We start from the raw sequence: 19,097 nt of genomic DNA on the forward strand, positions 1-19,097 counted from the left end.
GCTGTTACGGTGGTTTATCGTGTTATCAAGGAATACACAGTCATATCATTTATATAAAATTTCTCTAATACTTGAAAGTTGTTAAAACCCAGGAGGCGACTGAGGAAAGTCCTTATAACTCGAGATATTACGTCAAAATGTCACATAAATAACATTGTTTACAGATCGTTATTTTCATTACTGAATGAACTGTGCCAATATTGGATAATAAAACAATAACACGTGGCTGGATAACTCTATAATCAATGTAATCTGTGCTTTGAATTGTGATTACATAGACAGATGTAGGCGAAATACACCAATCGTGTACGGCAACGGAGGGGAAATGTACAGATATGTAGTCACACGTAGACATGTGAGATAGTATCACTGCATGATTTACTTCTCGTCGCCCTAGAATCAAAATGTTCTAAGTCCACTTTTTGAAAAAAAAAGACTTATTGGTACTGTTGGATTCGGAATTTAATGTTCTATCTCCCTATATCATTCATGTTTAGCAACTGTCGTTGATTTTTAAAATATTTGCAATGCAATTTTGTTCCATCCAAGCACTTTTCTTTAGAGTAGAAACGTTCTAAATCCATCCACCAATCGGTATTGGCCATATGAGTCACGTGGTATATGATGGTGCAATGGATGCAGAGAAAACTATGCTGAGGAGGTAGGTGCATTTGCATGCCAAATATCACTGGTTTGTTTCATTTAAGAATCCTATTTTTTGTTTTAAGCATAGGCTAAATATTTGTTAATGATAATTGATATAATTTAGAAGGTAGTCACTGCTTTTACAGAGAAATAAGAACAGTTTTGTTTTGATTAGGAATTAGAACATTTTGGCTCTGGAATATTTTCTTTTTCCATAGCGTAAGAACATTATGTCTCTAAAGACCCCTTACTACTGAATGCTTCTGAACGGATTTAGAGCATTATTGTCCGATATTGATAGATACATACGCGTAAAGCCAATAATTAAGTCAAATACATCCGAAAGTATCTTAAAACGTGATTAACAAATATATTGTTTTATTTCAGTTCACCTGCATCATCACTACTGAAATTCTCAAATATTTGACTTCCCTCATCTTTTGCAACTTTCATTGCCAGATACTGTTAGTAAGGGATTGTTTCACATGCAGATCGAAAGCAAATACGAACATAGCAAATTAAAAATACACTAGTCAAAATGAGTCTTATGAATACCACAAGCACTGTTGTTGCTAGATACCCTTTGTAAAGCCGATACCATTGGAAGTAGCACCGAAACAGTGGTGGAACCCATCATTTCGTTTTCGCTTGATTCTATACAAACAACTTTGAATGAGACAAACGGCATATTGGAATCGAACAATGATATCCCCATGAACATTGCCACGCATACTCTTTTCGAAAACGCGCCACATGGAATTACTGGAGATTCTGTACTATCTCAATCGATTCAAAGATCGTCAGACAAATCTTCGGTCCCGGAACATGGTACTTCTTCCATGAATATAATCTGCAACAGGCTGTCTGAACAGAGGAATCAAGATGATGTCTTTATGGTCACAAATGAAGGTTCTATTGTCGATAATGATACATTGAATAATGTTTCAACGGAAGAAGAAATTCCTGTAACCACAAATGGCACAAACGATGCCACAACTACCCAAGACGAGACACAACAGAATGAAACAATTAAACATGTTCTTAGATCCAGTAGGAAAAGAAAAAGGGACCCGGAGAATTGGAAACGAAATATACGAAAGAGACGGTGTGAACATGGACAGGAATACATTAACAGCAAGGGAATTAAGAAACCAGAACGCAAAATTAAGACAACAAAAGACTGTGAAGGAAAATGTAAATTTAGATGTTCTATGAATATTACAGCAAATGAAAGACGTGTATTTCAGGGAATTCTGGGATCTATCCTATGCAGAAAAAACGTTTTCTGTTCAAGGACAACAGAGAAAAACGCAAAGGAACGGACAAGATCAAAAACAAATACAACAAGAAGAAATTTCAGCTACAGGTATTATCTGGAAAGGAGATAAGAGAATCCGTGTCTGTAAAGAATTTTATTTGGCTACACTTGATGTAAGTCAAAGAAGAATAGAGTGGTTCTATAAAAACGTAGAGGGAAAAACATACAACGATAAACGAGGAACGCGTACAGAATCAAGAATACCAAAGGAAGATTTGACGTACGTAAAGGAACACATTAATTCATTTCTCAGAATTCCAGGTCACTACTGCCGTCAGTCATCACAGAAAGAGTATTTTGAAGCAGATCTCAACCTTTCGAAAATGTATCGCCTGTATCAAGCAAAATGTGAAAGTGAAGGCCTTTACCGACACATTTTCAATAATGACTTCAATAAAGGTTTCTAGGATAGATGTGATATTTGCGAGGAATTCAAAGCCCGAGGCAACAACAATCAAACAGATGACAACTTGCGTGCCAAATATGAAAATCATTTTGACGACAAAATGAACACAAAAAGGAAAGAGACAACGATAGACTAGACAAACAAAAACTTGTTATTTGTTTTGATATGCAAAATGTAATGACACGTCCAAGGTCAAATGTGTCTAACTTCTTCTACAAAAGAAAACTAAATGTTTTCAATTTGACAGTGCACTGTTCACTGAACAGAAAAAATTACAATGCGATGTGGCATGAAGGGATCGCAGGGAGAGGAGGCAATGAAATAGCCAGTGCTTTAGTTGCTATTCTGGATGTAATTTGTGTAGAGTATAGTAATGTCAACCATATACCACTTTGGTCAGATTCCTGTGTGCCCCAAAACCGCAATTCAATTATGTGTTTTGCATTGAAACGTTTCCTTTTTGATCATGCAAACATCGAAACAATTGAACAAAAATTTGGCACACCAGGTCATTCTCCAATACAGGAAGTGGACAATGTCCATAGTCACCTAGAAAAGGGTCTTAAAAATGCAGAAATGTTTTGACAAAGATTAGGCCAACATTCTCCAAATTCATACAGTTACGAGCTGATCATTTCTACAATTACCACAAGAGCACAAATTGCCTCAATTTCTCAGCCATTCCATTCACAAAGCTAAAGGCATTAAAACTCTCTAGGAGGCCGTTCCATGTGGAATGCAAAACGTCATTTACCGAGGCATTCATTGAAAAGGATATCACAGCAAAAGCAACCAGGGGTAGAAAAAGGAGTTTGGTACGGCAACTACCAGAGGTTGTTAGGTTGGGCAATAAAACTGTACTTTCAAATGAGAAAAAAGCAGACCTCAAAAGTATGTTGCGATATATGCCAGAACAAGACAAGACTTTCATGAAAGTTCTTATCGAAAATGTCTAAATACAATTATCCAAATTTGCAAACTTATAAACATGATGCGTTCTGCCAATTCATTAGACAGTTGGCGTGTATTACTGCAACGAAGGAAGATGCAATGAAGGAAAACAATAATTTCCAAATATTTTGAAACTTTGTTTGCAATTATTAATATGATGATATATCTTTTTAATATATATATGCAAGTAGCATACATTTACATATTTCTACAATGTCATTTTGTTTTATAATTTCGTTTTTATATTTCATCTTTACACAAAAATTAAGAGTCCATTAATGATGTCCAAAAATGTGTATTAATACAATTTGTAATACATGTGTAATCATTTTTATATTTTTATTTACACAACAAAATGCAAATAGCATTTGTTTTTTATTGTTAAAATTACAGTGTGTATTAATTATTTAATAAAACTCGTTCCGAAAAATAAGCGTAATTAATTGTATTTTAGAAAACTGAGTGTTGTGTAGTATATATTGAATTAACTAAAACTACGACACTTAGGTGTGTGAAAGGAAAACAACTGTCCGTCATCTATAATAGAGAAATCGTTATAATCAATCAAACTTGACAAAATCATGTAAACATTGTCAAGTTTGAGACAGCACGGACACTCGAACAATTAAAGAATGACGATTGGTTCCCAGAAAAAAAACTCGTCCTGTTGTGGTCATGCATCCGCCGTGCAGTCTCAAAAACTCAACCACTTAACACTTAACATTTCTGTTCTATGTCGTAGTATACAAGAATTCCTAATGTGCGATTTAGTAACAAACTGTTGTATGTCCAAGCACATTTTGATTCTAAAATATTTTGAAAAAATTCAGAACTTAAATGTTCTATCTCCAAATTGAAATGTTTATTTTACCACGTTTAAATTGTTTTCAGACATCCAAATGATACAATTAATCATTTTTTATTAAAAATGAGCATATACGTAAAGGTAAAACAATGGCTCTAAAAACAATACATGATCACATGTCCTGAATATTCAACTTTGATTTTCTCGAAACAGAGTTGTGGGTCTTTAGAACACTTTACATTGTCACTAAAATCACGTGATTTACATCATTGTCACTTGACTATGTAACACGCCGACTCTCACACAGGTAAGTAGAAAAGAGCTGCGGCTTTGTAGAGTACGTCACTCTGTTGTATGTTGTACATCTATCTATATATAGTGTTATCAGGATGTAGTGGCCAAGTGAATTGTCGTAATTGATGATTCTGTATATATCTATATGTGTAAATCTAGACTTCATCCCATGCCGTTTACTCTGATAACGATATCGTCTCAGCTATAACACATAGGCCTACATGTAGAGTGTGTTCAGACATTAACACATGCAACAAAGCGTGAACTATTCAAAACATTCTTACTGCGATTTGGTCATGCAGTATGATTTCAAAGGGTAGGTTATATTTGTATAAACCTGATTATTGTTTTAGGATACCTTCTGTATAGCTAGATGTGTAATGTAACGAGACCGATATCTCTCAACCAGGCATGTACCTACATTGTACATGTCTCTCAACCAGGCATGTACCTACATTGTACATGTTTCTCAACTAGGCATGTACCTACATTGTACATGTCTCTCAACACGATATTTACCTACATTGTACATGTCTCTCAACACGATATTTACCTACATTGTACATGTCTCTCAACACGATATTTACCTACATTGTACATGTCTCTCAACACGATATTTACCTACATTGTACATGTCTCTCAACACGATATTTACCTACATTGTACATGTCTCTCAACACGATATTTACCTACATTGTACATGTCTCTCAACACGATATTTACCTACATTGTACATGTCTCCCACACGATATTTACCTACATTGTACATGTCTCTCAACACGATATTTACCTACATTGTACATGTCTCTCAACACGATATTTACCTACATTGTACATGTCTCTCAACAATTATGTACCTACGTTGTACATGTCTCTCAACCAGGCATGTACCTACATTGTACATGTCTCTCAACACGATATGTACCTACAGTGTACATGTCTCTCAACCAGGCATGTACCAACATTGTACATGTCTCTCAACACGATATTTACCTACATTGTACATGCCTCTCAACCAGGCATGTATCTACATTGTACATGTCTCTCAACCAGGCATGTACCTACATTGTACATGTCTCTCAACACGATATGTACCTACATTGTACATGCCTCTCAACCAGGCATGTATCTACATTGTACATGTCTCTCAACCAGGCATGTACATATATTGTATATGTCTCCCACCCATGCATGTTCCTACATTGTACATGTCTCTCAACCAGGCTTGTACCTACATTGTACATGTCTCTCAACCAGGCATGTAATTACATTGTACATGTTTCTCAACAATAATGTACCTACATTGTACATGTCTCTCAACTAGGCATGTACCTACATTGTACATATCCCTCAACACGATATGTACGTACATTGTACATGTCTCTCAACCAGGCATGTACATGCATTGTATATGTCTCCCACCCATGCATGTTCCTACATTGTATATGTCTCTCAAGCAGGCATGTGCCTACATTGTATATGTCTCTCAACCAGGCATTTACCTACATTGTACATGTCTCTCAACACGATATGTACCTACACTGTACATGTCTCTCAACAATTATGTACCTACATTGTACATGTATCTCAACCAGGCATGTACCTACATTGTACATGCCTCTCAACAAGGCATGTACTTACATTGTACATGTCCCTCAACACGATATGTACGTACATTGTACATTTCTCTCAACCAGGCATGTTCCTATGTTGTATATGTCTCTCAACCAGGCATGTGCCTATATTGTACATATCTCTCAACCAGGCATTTACCTACATTGTACATGTCTCTCAACAGGCATGTACCTACATTGTATATGTCTCTCAACCAGATATGTACCTAAATTGTATATGTCTCTCAACCAGATATGTACCTACATTGAACATGTCTCTCAACCAGGTATGTACCTACATTGAACACGTCTCCTAACCAGATATGTATCTACATTGTACATTTCTCTTATCCAGATATGTACCTACATTGAACACGTCTCCTAACCAGATATGTACCTACATTGAACACGTCTCCTAACCAGATATGTACCTACATTGTACATGTCTTTCAACCAGATATGTACCAACATTGTACATGTCTCTGAAATGGATTGTTGAATTGTGTACACTCATATCGGACAAATATTAAAACGAAATGATAAAAAGAGAAGACGAAAACGGACGTTAGTATATAATCGTCCAACACCACATCAAATCTACCATTTTCTCTCCGGTACAGAGGATATACTTGAGACAGTCGAGTAATCTGCTTTTGTGTCATTGTATTTCCAGTCATCGAAATGATTACCCCGCTGGTTATTCTGCTCGCCTTAGGAACAATATATGGACTAGACAACGGTCTTGCCAGGACGCCTCCTATGGGTTGGTTGTCATGGCAACGGTTTCGCTGCAATACAGATTGTGAAAACGATCCAGAAAATTGTATCAGGTAAAAATTATTCAAACAGACGAACGCTCTCAATGTGTTCATTTCTTGGTAAATGTATTACATATTTCCGCCCCAACCTGCAATAAAATACACCAGTAAGATTATGTTATTTTCCGTCTCGTGCCATAAAATACACCAGTAAGATTATGTTATTTTCCGTCTCAGCATGCCATAAAATACACCAGTAAGATTATGTGATTTTCCGTCTCAGCATGCCATGAAATACACCAGTAAGATTATGTTATTTTCCGTCTCAGCATGCCATAAAATACACCAGTAAGATTATGTGATTTTCCGTCTCAGCATGCCATAAAATACACCAGTAAGATTATGTTATTTTCCGTCTCAGCATGCCATGAAATACACCAGTAAGATTATGTTATTTTCCGTCTCAGCATGCCATAAAATACACCAGTAAGATTATGTTATTTTCCGTCTCAGCATGCCATAAAATACACCAGTAAGATTATGTTATTTTCCGTCTCAGCATGCCATAAAATACACCAGTAAGATTATGTTATTTTCCGTCTCAGCATGCCATAAAATACACCAGTAAGATTATGTGATTTTCCGTCTCAGCATGCCATAAAATACACCAGTAAGATTATGTTATTTTCCGTCTCAGCATGCCATAAAATACACCAGTAAGATTATGTTATTTTCCGTCTCGTGCCATAAAGTTTATTTCTATACTCTGCTCTTCTTTCTTATCAATGTTGTTTACAGTATCTTTTTCACAACACAATGAATATGGTAATGCCATATAAAAATATTTCATTTATCAAAGTTGATTTAACATTTGATCCTAAGCCAAGTATTATTATGTTTGTTCAATAGTGAGCAGCTTTACAAGGAAATGGCCGACAGACTTGTTGCCGACGGGTACGCGGCCCTAGGTTATCAATACATCAATATTGACGACTGTTGGTTAGCTAAGGAACGTGATGCTGAAGGTCGTCTGCAGGCTGACCCACACAGATTTCCGAGTGGAATAAAGGCTCTTGCCGACTATGTAGGTGTATATGGAAGTAATTTTGTCTTACATATGTAAATTAACTATTTAAGTCTAAGAATAAGACGCCTGCTATACTGGAGGCCTACAACGCCACAGCTACACTGTAGTCTGGTGACTTGAATTTCATATTTAATGTTATATAATATCACCGTCACCGGAATTCAGAATTTAATATTCAAGTTTTAATGTTGGCAAATATTTCAATATCTTGAAAACATTCCATGGTGCATACATTTATATCTTCATCTGTTGTAAAAAAAAAAGTATTATTTCAGGAACTTTGAAAAAACAAATGTTTTTAAAATAGTAACGTGCTTTCATTTTGTCTAGAATTAAAATTACAGTACATATAGTTCATTCTTTAATAATCCCCTTTACATCTTTAATTCTTATTCTGTCAGCTGGTTTCAAAAAAAAAAAAACAGAAAAAACAGAAGTCATGAAAAGGACTCGGGTTTTTCCCGTCTCTTTCTACAATAAATCAGGGGAAGTAGAGCTGCTTGAAAATTAAGACTTTTCCAGTAGGTTATGCATGTATATGTCTGTATCAGTATGAAATGCAGTAGAATGTGATGTATTTAAAATCAGTGCCTTGATGTCATCTAGCATCCACGGTTTATTCACTGGTAAATGAAAACAGTGGAGAAGAACATGACAAGAAATACTATATATTACTTCAGATGCATAATAAGTCGCTGAAACTTGGAATCTACGAGGATTTTGGGATAAAAACATGCGCTGGATTCCCAGGAAGTGAGTTCTATATGCAGTTAGATGCAGATACTTTTGCCTCGTGGGGCGTGGATAGTCTAAAGTTTGACGGTTGTAATTCAGCAAGATCGGACGTCCCTATAGGTGGGTCATAACACGTAACACATCACAGTTATACGTCACTATAAGCAAGTCGTACCACGTAGCTTCTCACGATCATACGTCACTATAGGTAAGTCGTACCACGCAGCTTCTCAGGATCATACGTCACTACAGGAATCACCTCGTAGCCTCTCACGATCATACGTCACTACAGGTAAGTCGTACCACGTAGTTTTTCACGATCACACGTCACTATAGGTAGCACCACGTAGCTTCTCACGATCATACGTCACTATAGGTAAGTCGTACCACGTAGCTTCTCACGATCATACGTCACTACAGGTAAGTCGTACCACGTAGCTTCTTACGATCATACGTCACTATAGGTAAGTCGTACCGCGTAGCTTCTCACGATCATACGTCACTATAGGTAAGTCGTACCATGTAGCTTCTCACGATCATACGTCACTACAGGTAGCACCACGTAGCTTCTCACGATCATACGTCACTACAGGTAAGTCGTACCATGTAGCTTCTCACGATCATACGTCACTACAGGTAGCACCACGTAGCTTCTCACGATCATACGTCACTATAGGTAAGTCGTACCATGTAGCCTCTCACGATCATACGTCACTACAGGTAAGTCGTACCATGTAGCTTCTCACGATCATACGTCACTACAGGTAAGTCGTACCATGTAGCTTCTCACGATCATACGTCACTACAGGTAAGTCGTACCACGTAGCTTCTCACGATCATACGTCACTACAGGTAGCACCACGTAGCTTCTCACGATCATACGTCACTACAGGTAAGTCGTACCATGTAGCCTCTCACGATCATACGTCACTACAGGTAAGTCGTACCATGTAGCTTCTCACGATCATACGTCACTACAGGTAAGTCGTACCATGTAGCTTCTCACGATCACACGTCACTATAGGTAGCATCACGTAGCTTTTCACGATCATACGTCACTATAGGTAAGTCGTACCACGTAGCTTCTCACGATCATACGTCACTACAGGTAAGTCGTACCACGTAGCTTCTCACGATCATACGTCACTATAGGTAAGTCGTACCATGTAGCTTCTCACGATCATACGTCACTATAGGTAAGTCGTACCATGTAGCTTCTCACGATCATACGTCACTACAGGTAGCACCACGTAGCTTCTCACGATCATACGTCACTACAGGTAAGTCGTACCATGTAGCTTCTCACGATCATACGTCACTACAGGTAGCACCACGTAGCTTCTCACGATCATACGTCACTACAGGTAAGTCGTACCATGTAGCCTCTCACGATCATACGTCACTATAGGTAAGTCGTACCATGTAGCTTCTCACGATCATACGTCACTACAGGTAAGTCGTACCATGTAGCTTCTCACGATCATACGTCACTACAGGTAAGTCGCACCACGTAGCTTCTCACGATCATACGTCACTACAGGTAGCACCACGTAGCTTCTCACGATCATACGTCACTACAGGTAAGTCGTACCATGTAGCCTCTCACGATCATACGTCACTACAGGTAAGTCGTACCATGTAGCTTCTCACGATCATACGTCACTACAGGTACGTCGTACCATGTAGCTTCTCACGACCATACGTCACTACAGGTAAGTCGTACCACGTAGCTTCTCACGATCATACGTCACTACAGGTAAGTCGTACCATGTAGCTTCTCACGATCATACGTCACTACAGGTAAGTCGTACCACGTAGCTTCTCACGATCATACGTCACTACAGGTAAGTCGTACCACGTAGCTTCTCACGATCATACGTCACTACAGGTAAGTCGTACCATGTAGCTTCTCACGATCATACGTCACTACAGGTAAGTCGTACAATGTAGCTTCTCACGATCATACGTCACTACAGGTAAGTCGTACCATGTAGCTTCTCACGATCATACGTCACTATAGGTAAGTCGTACCACGTAGCTTCTCACGATCATACGTCACTATAGGTAAGTCGTACCACGTAGCTTCTCACGATCATACGTCATTACAGGTAAGTCGTACCACGTAGCTTCTCACGATCATACGTCACTATAGGTAAGTCGTACCGCGTAGCTTCTCACGATCATACGTCACTATAGGTAAGTCGTACCACGTAGCTTCTCACGATCATACGTCACTATAGGTAAGTCGTACCACGTAGCTTCTCACGATCATACGTCACTATAGGTAAGTCGTACCACGTAGCTTCTCACGATCATACGTCACTATAGGTAAGTCGTACCACGTAGCTTCTCACGATCATACGTCACTATAGGTAAGTCGTACCATGTAGCTTCTCACGATCATACGTCACTATAGGTAAGTCGTACCACGTAGCTTCTCACGATCATACGTCACTATAGGTAAGTCTATAGGTAAGTCGTACCACGTAGCTTCTCACGATCATACGTCACTACAGGTAAGTCGTACCATGTAGCTTCTCACGATCATACGTCACTATAGGTAAGTCGTACCATGTAGCTTCTCACGATCATACGTCACTACAGGTAAGTCGTACCATGTAGCTTCTCACGATCATACGTCACTACAGGTAAGTCGTACCATGTAGCTTCTCACGATCATACGTCACTACAGGTAAGTCGTACCACGTAGCTTCTCACGATCATACGTCCCCAATAGGTTGGTTATGCTACGTAACTCATCGCTATCATACGGCCCTATAGGTAGGCCATTCTACTTAACTCACCACGATCATAAGTCGCTAAAGGTATACCATTCCACACAACTAAAATACAATTTAGCGAGTATCATTAGAATGATCGTTCCTCACTCACTTGCTCCATATTTCCCTGTGGTGCCTTTTGTCTTTTTGCCTTGATCTCATTTCGGAACATTATACTACTTACTAGGATTGACCCATCCTTTATACTCCAGAAGTTACAATCACGTTCGCTATCTACACTCCTGGAACCACCCTCCTCACTCCAGGGGTTACAATCACTTTCGCTCTCTGTACCCCTGGAACCATCCTCGATACTCCAGGGGTTACTGTCACGTTCGCTCTCTGTAACCCTGGAACCATCCTCGATACTCCAGGAGTTACAATCACTTTCGCTCTCTGTACCCCTGGAACCATCCTCGATACTCCAGGGGTTACTGTCACGTTCGCTCTCTGTACCCCTGGAACCATCCTCGATACTCCAGGGGTTACTGTCACGTTCGCTCTCTGTAACCCTGGAACCATCCTCGATACTCCAGGAGTTACAATCACTTTCGCTCTCTGTACCCCTGGAACCATCCTCGATACTCCAGGAGTTACAATCACTTTCGCTCTCTGTACCCCTGGAACCATCCTCGATACTCCAGGAGTTACAATCACTTTCGCTCTCTGTACCCCTGGAACCATCCTCGATACTCCAGGAGTTACAATCACTTTCGCTCACTGCATCCTTGAAACATGTCGTGGCAAAATTGAAGGCGCCAGTGAAGTAATTTGATTAATTCTTAGAGAAAAAAAACCTGACTAGTCACGTGGTTATACGCTCCTTTCGAAAATTACAGGAGTGACACCGAACATCAAAGTCATTACAATATACCGTTATGCGACCTCGAGATTCGTTTGTCGTACGAAAGATCAACAAGTCTTTTCTTCTTGTCCACAAGATGGCGCACACGGAACCTTCAGTTTTGCCACTACATGTTCCAGGGGTGTAGAGAGCGAAAGTGATCGTAATACCTGGAATACAGAGAATGGGACGGACCAAGATTTACAAGGCGTGTGTCGTCAATAAATCAGGAGCCGCTTTCTCTTCCGGAACATCTGGTCTTATTTCCTTGTATTTTTAGTAATCCCCCTACATATTAGTATTTACATGTCGGTTTCTTGTTTGTCACAAGAACAAAAATATTAATAAGTATTCTGTTCAGTTATTTGATCCTTTAGGAAATTCTCTTGTAGTTATATATATAAATCACTTACTGTCGAACTTTTAAAATCCTGGTTGGTATCCAGACTAATTTATAGTCGATAACTAATGTTATAGGACTTTAACATAAATACTTTTATGTAATATTGATATTCTTGTATATTCTCTGCAAAGTCGGTTTGTGAGTTCCTGGAAAGCCGAAAATCACAATTAGACCTGTGATGTCACGATCACATGACCTACACAAAGGTTTGTTTATGGTGTAGGCATTAAATAATCTAAATCACTCTCGGACATTTCATTGTGGTCATCTGTTCATTTTCGAATTTTCACAGGTTATCCAATAATGCGGAAGTTCCTTAACTTGACCGGAAGGCCAATTTTGTATACGTGTGAGTGGCCATTACAACTTCAGCATGTAAGCACATCTCATGGTAAACACGAATCACAAGACAAGGATAACAGAATCAATCGTCTTTTTCAAATTAAGGCGATTTATTATCTTTTTTCATTGATAAACATTATTAACGTTTATCCTCGCATTAATGCAGTTCTGTGGAATGTGAAATTCACGTAAATATATTTCATACCTTCGTTTATTACATTAAGAGATGACATCTACCTAAGTGACTTTTTGAAATCAGTTGTGTTAACAGATGTTATTCCATTGATTGAAATGATACATTAGTAGGCAATTTTTTAGAACCGTTTTAAAATTTTCTTCTTTGAATGTGAATATGAATATGAATGTGTCAAAATATATAGAGTGATCATATGATATTGTTTTGTGTGCTTTCACATTCATCATTGAATTCTTTATGATCTACAGCCTGACTACGAGGCAGTCGCCGAGAACTGTAACGTCTTCAGGAATTACGATGACATCCAAGACTCGTGGGACAGCATCACATCAACAATCAAGTTTTACGGTGACGATAAGTACAACTTCAGTGGTGTCGCCGGACCCGGGAACTTTAATGACCCCGACGAGGTCAGGTGTTTCGTGATCTTATTCCATTTTCAAAATATTGAAAATAAGAATTTCAAAGCTATTAACATGTAAACTATATGATTATGTTTGGATAGAGAATATAAGTTCTATAAGATATTACTTTTGTGTTTCCCGTTGTAAGTATTAAGCTTTTTATCACTGACACACTGTGAAATTCTATTTGTTGCTATGGTTATGATGTATTGTGATAACAGCTGTATATGCACGTTTCTGTACCACTGATTTTATATCGAAGGTCGTGAGGCCGTATCCGCGAAAGGAAACGTTTTAACTTGGCCGTTGTCTACCATTTTGATATTGCTTACTCATAAACAAATTGTTTGTTGGTCGAAAAGTAAATGCTATATAATATTTAATCTGTCCCTAAAGGTAACGGAAACATTGATTGTCAAAGAGAAAAGGTCAAGAGAAATAACAAATAATGCTGTCAAACGTAGGGATCAGCGCTATAACAGTGGACCTGTAGGCCTACCAGTTCCATTGTGTGTAATGGCTAAATTTAGATCACGTAATTTGCATCTTAATTGTGTTACTTCTAATTATTCGTAGGTGTGCACGTGTACAATAATAATTGCGCAATGTTAATATCATTCTTGAACGACCAAGTATATCAGATTTCATAACATGTTACCAAGTCCACAATTCTTTGCCACAGCTTGTCATTGGAGATTTTGGGTTGAGTGTGTATCAAGAACGGGTTCAGATGGCCATGTGGGCAATGTTCGCTGCGCCTCTCTTCATGTCGAACGACCTCAGGAATATCCGACCGGAATCAAAAGCCTTGCTGCAAAACAAGGGCGTCATCTCAGTTAACCAAGACCCCCTGGGCATTCAGGGCAGACTAGTCTTCTCGGTTGGTTAGCTTTTCTGACAACTGGTATTTCTACGATTATCTCATGATTACTAATAATTAGGTTTCTGCATATAATGACTGGGTCACGTTTAGGTCACGTTTAAGTCACGTGTATATATTTTTCTCGTAATTAGGATTCTTTGTCTTGTAAAAATTAATGATAATTAATGTCTTGATTTGTTGTATTACGTAATCTGATTTATGACTTATTGCAGACGGGAACTATTCAAGTATGGATTAAACCAATGGCACCAATAGGAAACAGGTCTGCGTTTGCATTACTGAATCTTGCCAACGGTGGTTCAGTATCTAAGGTAAGATACCAAGTTTATTTGTACCTCTCCTTTAAACAAATGCCTTATGTCTATCAGTTTGTAATTTGATTTGTAGAGGATATTTCGATATAGTTATTTCACGAGCTAGACAGAATATCTATATTATTCTAGAAGTACATGTATTGGTCTTGTCTGTACATACTCTCATACATTAGTAAAGGGATGTAACTCTCTCTGCCTAGCGACCGACCAAATGTCGGGGGAAAACTTGTGGATATCACTAAATTGTTCAAAATATCTCGCTCAGAGTTGTCTTAATTGACAGATAAATATTTTTTCTTTGATATGGCATATTATTCACTACATATGATGACCTAAACCTGTCGCCAGACTTCATCAAACATCGTTAAATTGTCAGATATCAGTTAGTCATACACTCACCTTTCAGCAAAATCAGACATTTCATCGTATAAATAAGCTTTTAAATTATATTTAAATGCAGTGTTAAGAGCGATGATTTAAACTTTAATTTAAGATTTAATGTTAAACATCACAGCTCAGGTTTTAAACTCCCGGTACTCAATCTCAAAGTTTTGACTCATGAAAACGGAAATGGTCTTAAATGTTTATAAGCAATCGTTGATTGTTCCAAATTTTCGAGAACTCGGCGTTGATTGGCCCGTTCAATTTAGAACACCAATTTGCATGTTCTCAAGCCAAAATGGTGGCCTTTTATTAGACAATAATATGACCAAAACCGAGGAAGTTACCATAGTAACTGTATCAATACAATGGTTCGTTGACAGGTTTCAGTGAAAGGAGCTCGGCTGGGTTTACTGGACAGTCGGGGTTACAACATCACTGACGCGTTCACAGGAGACTTTGTAGCCGCAGTAAAGCCAAACACAGGTCTTACGGTCAAAGTAAATCCTTCTGACGTATTCCTCGGAATAGCCAATCTACTGGTATAATGATTGCCAATGAATATATTTTCTGACATGTCCTTAGCCATTTAATTATTCAATCTCGTTGGATTTTAACTGTGGGAATGCAACAAAAGCAAGCTTTTCAATTGTTAAACTTAACTTAGATGTATGCTGAATGTTGACGTATTTGGCAAGCAGTTTGCAAACGTTCTATGAATTTATAGCTACAACTTTCTAAATGGTGACAAGAAGTTGTGATTTCCTGTATTTCGAGATAAATTACATGTAGATTTGCTGATATATCACTTAGAGAAAATAGATGTACTTTCCTGATTTTTGTCAGTGAGGAAGTACTGTTTCTCTTCATTATCTTAATGTGTTTCTTTTTTTAAAGCGGGTCAACAAATTACAGTAAACCTCGGATAAGTCGAAGTCGATGGGACCAAATAAAATATTCGACTTATCCGATGTCTATCGCCTGTAATCGAGACATCGTATATTTAAACTGACCCTATTTTCGCCGATCGTGTCTGATAGCAACGTATTAATGAAAAGAACAAGACAACATCTCTATTTTATAATAACAATTCTTTTTTATCAAAATACAAATAAATTGACACTTCCACTCAAATGTTGACATTTTCACTCAAATAAAACAACAACTCACGGGCAAAAAGTAAACATGAGATGTTTTATTTCAATGTATACAAAATCAGCTTATATTTCATATTTTTCACGTTGTGCTTGGATCTCGAATTCTAACAAGATAGATTAGTGTATCATTCCATACCTGTTTTCTTTTTATTTCTTTTTTCATTATTTTTGTTGTACTGCATCTATAAGACATTTGTCGAAACTGTTCGATTTAAATTCATATTTTTGATGTAAAATATTGTCGATGCTTATTTTCTACCTCGTTCTCTAGTGAATGGCGTTTCGCTGTATAACTGTTTTATTGTACAGTCTAAGAACCGTTCCATCCATCTTGCGTTTCGTTGACAAGTATATGATCTGTAACGTTTGTGTGTTCTATAGGTTAGAGCGTATCTCAATTTTATACTATTAATGATATTATTTATCTATTGTCGTATGCAGTTGTCCTGGATTAATTAAATTTTGTTTTCCTTCTATGTTTGATATCTACACAATAAACAAAAATAAAAAATAATGGATTAAAACTTTGTATTCTCTTGTTTTTGTTTTATACGGTGCTTGCATCGACCTGCAAATCTTACATTTCGCAATGAAATCATGAAACACTGTATCATATTGTCTGCGGGCGACATCACATAAATTGTGAAATTTGGAATAATCGTATCTTGTGGAAGCAGTCGTGTTTCTAGCGAGAAATGGGAAAAATTAATATAGAAAATTAAATAATTTGCTTATCATAGTTTGATGATATGTAATTCCTTGAAGACGTGAAATAGGTTGATGTACAAGAATCAGCTAAGTATCATTGATCTTCAGATTCCAAGATACGTAGATATATCTGTAACCCAAGTAAATATACCGGCCGCAATACGCTGCTCGGGGTCCTAGGTTCGATTCCTAGCGGAGGCATTCGAAATGATCATTAGTTTGGTTACATTAGAGCCCATTTAGTGAATCGGGAAAAATACTTCGTGGAAGACAATCAAAGGCATCGCTGTTACCCCTGGAATCTCGGATTTATTCCCTGGAAGGGAAGTGTAGCCCTGTAAACATCTAATTAATGTGGCAGAGGGTTTTATATAAGTTCAATCCCCACTCCCTTTGTTTCAATAAGGTTTGTTTAAAGAAAAGAAAATGCCGATGTTTGCTTCATCGCTTGAGCGTTAGTAAGTCAGAGGTCCCGGGTTCGATCCCTAGCCGAGGAAATGAAATGAAAAAAGAAGATCGCTGGTACATATCTGTGATCAAAATTAATTTTCACGCAAAGACAAAATAAACAACAGACTCGGGAAAGAAATAACCAATTAGCAGATTACATAGATGATTAAGTTTAGAGTTGCTTCCCTTCGTCATGTTATCAATGATTGATAGCGAAAAATATGAGAGGTGAAAACTAAAGGACACAATTTAATGTCATTGATTGAATTTGCTATTCTATCCCTCTTTTATCAGTTTAAGTGCATTTTGCCCATGATTATTACTATTCCATATACATCTATATTTTAGCTACGACTGCTGTAAAATTGTTAATTTTCGTGGGGATTTATTTTCGTTTAATGTATGGGTGACCCCTAATCCACGAAATCGTGCCAACGAAATGATAAACATATAAAAGTAAGCATGGAGTATAGTATAAGTGAATTGTGTGAGCAAGATTTATCCACGAAATCAAGTGTCAACACCACGAAAATGCATATTTTGGAAAACCACAAAATTTGAGCACCACAAAAAAGGTGATTTTTCAGTGGTATCACGGCTGGTATTTTAGTGTTTACGTGGAATTTTCTTATCAATTATATTGTATGAACGCTTTAAATAGGTTTGTTTTCGCGGAAACGGTTTCGTCGTAACCTGGGTATTGTAAGTTATGAATAAGTCGTGAGTGGAGTCTGAATCACTGACCTGGTTTAGTTCACTGTAAAATCGCATTATCTAATCGTGAGGAAAGCATTTTAAAGATATATGTCTATTTTCTCTAGGAAGCCTCCTCCTCCTGTTCCAAGTAGGGTCAGATGCACCGTTCATGCAAAAATGGATCCTTTTCATCCAAAGATATTTCAGAATTTTTTGGGGTGCCGTCCCACATAAACACCACCTCACACACCTTCGCACACACACAACCACACAAAGCCCGATAAACACTCCTTCCTACAGGGAACAAATATTTTAAAGAATTCCGCTTACTTGTAAGATAACTTTTTGAAAAGTGGAGGCTTTAAGACGTCTATTGTTTCTGTAAGACAATATTGACAGATCTCTCTTTTATCTGAACTTGGATGTTCCTTTTGTCTTGAGATCTTCTTATTGTCATCTAGCACAGTTACGTGTAAACCATGACAGTCTTGAGTATCTAGTCATTAAAAATCTCACATTATGACAACGCGAGATGACTGATTTTTAGGATCATGTTGTTAATAATGAAATCTCATTGTGGGAAAACTATTCGAAAAATACAAACACCTACAATAAAACACGGGAAAAATTACAATTTGTGAAATCAAGACAGAAATTGACAAGAAACAAAGTGAGAGACCAGAAAAAATGATGAAAATTAAAAAACCATCCGAAAAGAAATTATTTAATTGTACGTTTTATTAGAGTCTGCAGACATATTTGATAAAGCTACATTGTGTAGGTCTGTTTAGAAACCAATTTTTTTTCAATATACTGTTTAAAGGGAGATAATTGGGTGAATGTTCACTACTTTTTACTTTGACTAGTGAGTTGTCTGGTGGTCAGCGTTTTGGTCCAGCAATACTTTCCGACGGACATTGATACAAG

The 19,097-nt window shown here is 37.6% G+C and overlaps 1 protein-coding gene across 1 annotated transcript; it reads left to right on the forward strand.

The window, feature by feature from the left end:
- The first annotated feature begins 605 nt into the window (after window positions 1-605).
- LOC132558831 (alpha-N-acetylgalactosaminidase-like) lies at window positions 606-15,707 on the forward strand. The gene is made up of 13 exons (XM_060223441.1): window positions 606-661; window positions 1,505-1,839; window positions 1,893-2,076; window positions 2,636-2,720; window positions 2,990-3,260; window positions 6,706-6,862; window positions 7,700-7,874; window positions 8,558-8,732; window positions 12,932-13,014; window positions 13,426-13,587; window positions 14,264-14,461; window positions 14,677-14,775; window positions 15,543-15,707. The coding sequence occupies exons 1-13, from the start codon at window positions 606-608 to the stop codon at window positions 15,705-15,707; spliced, it is 2,145 nt and encodes a 714-aa protein (XP_060079424.1).
- Window positions 15,708-19,097: the final 3,390 nt, after the last annotated feature.

This window comes from Ylistrum balloti, unplaced genomic scaffold (genome assembly GCF_031769215.1).
Source record: "Ylistrum balloti isolate Yb309-2 unplaced genomic scaffold, AGI_CSIRO_Ybal_v1 Utg370828, whole genome shotgun sequence".
In the NCBI taxonomy this organism is placed as follows: Eukaryota; Metazoa; Mollusca; class Bivalvia; order Pectinida; family Pectinidae; genus Ylistrum; species Ylistrum balloti.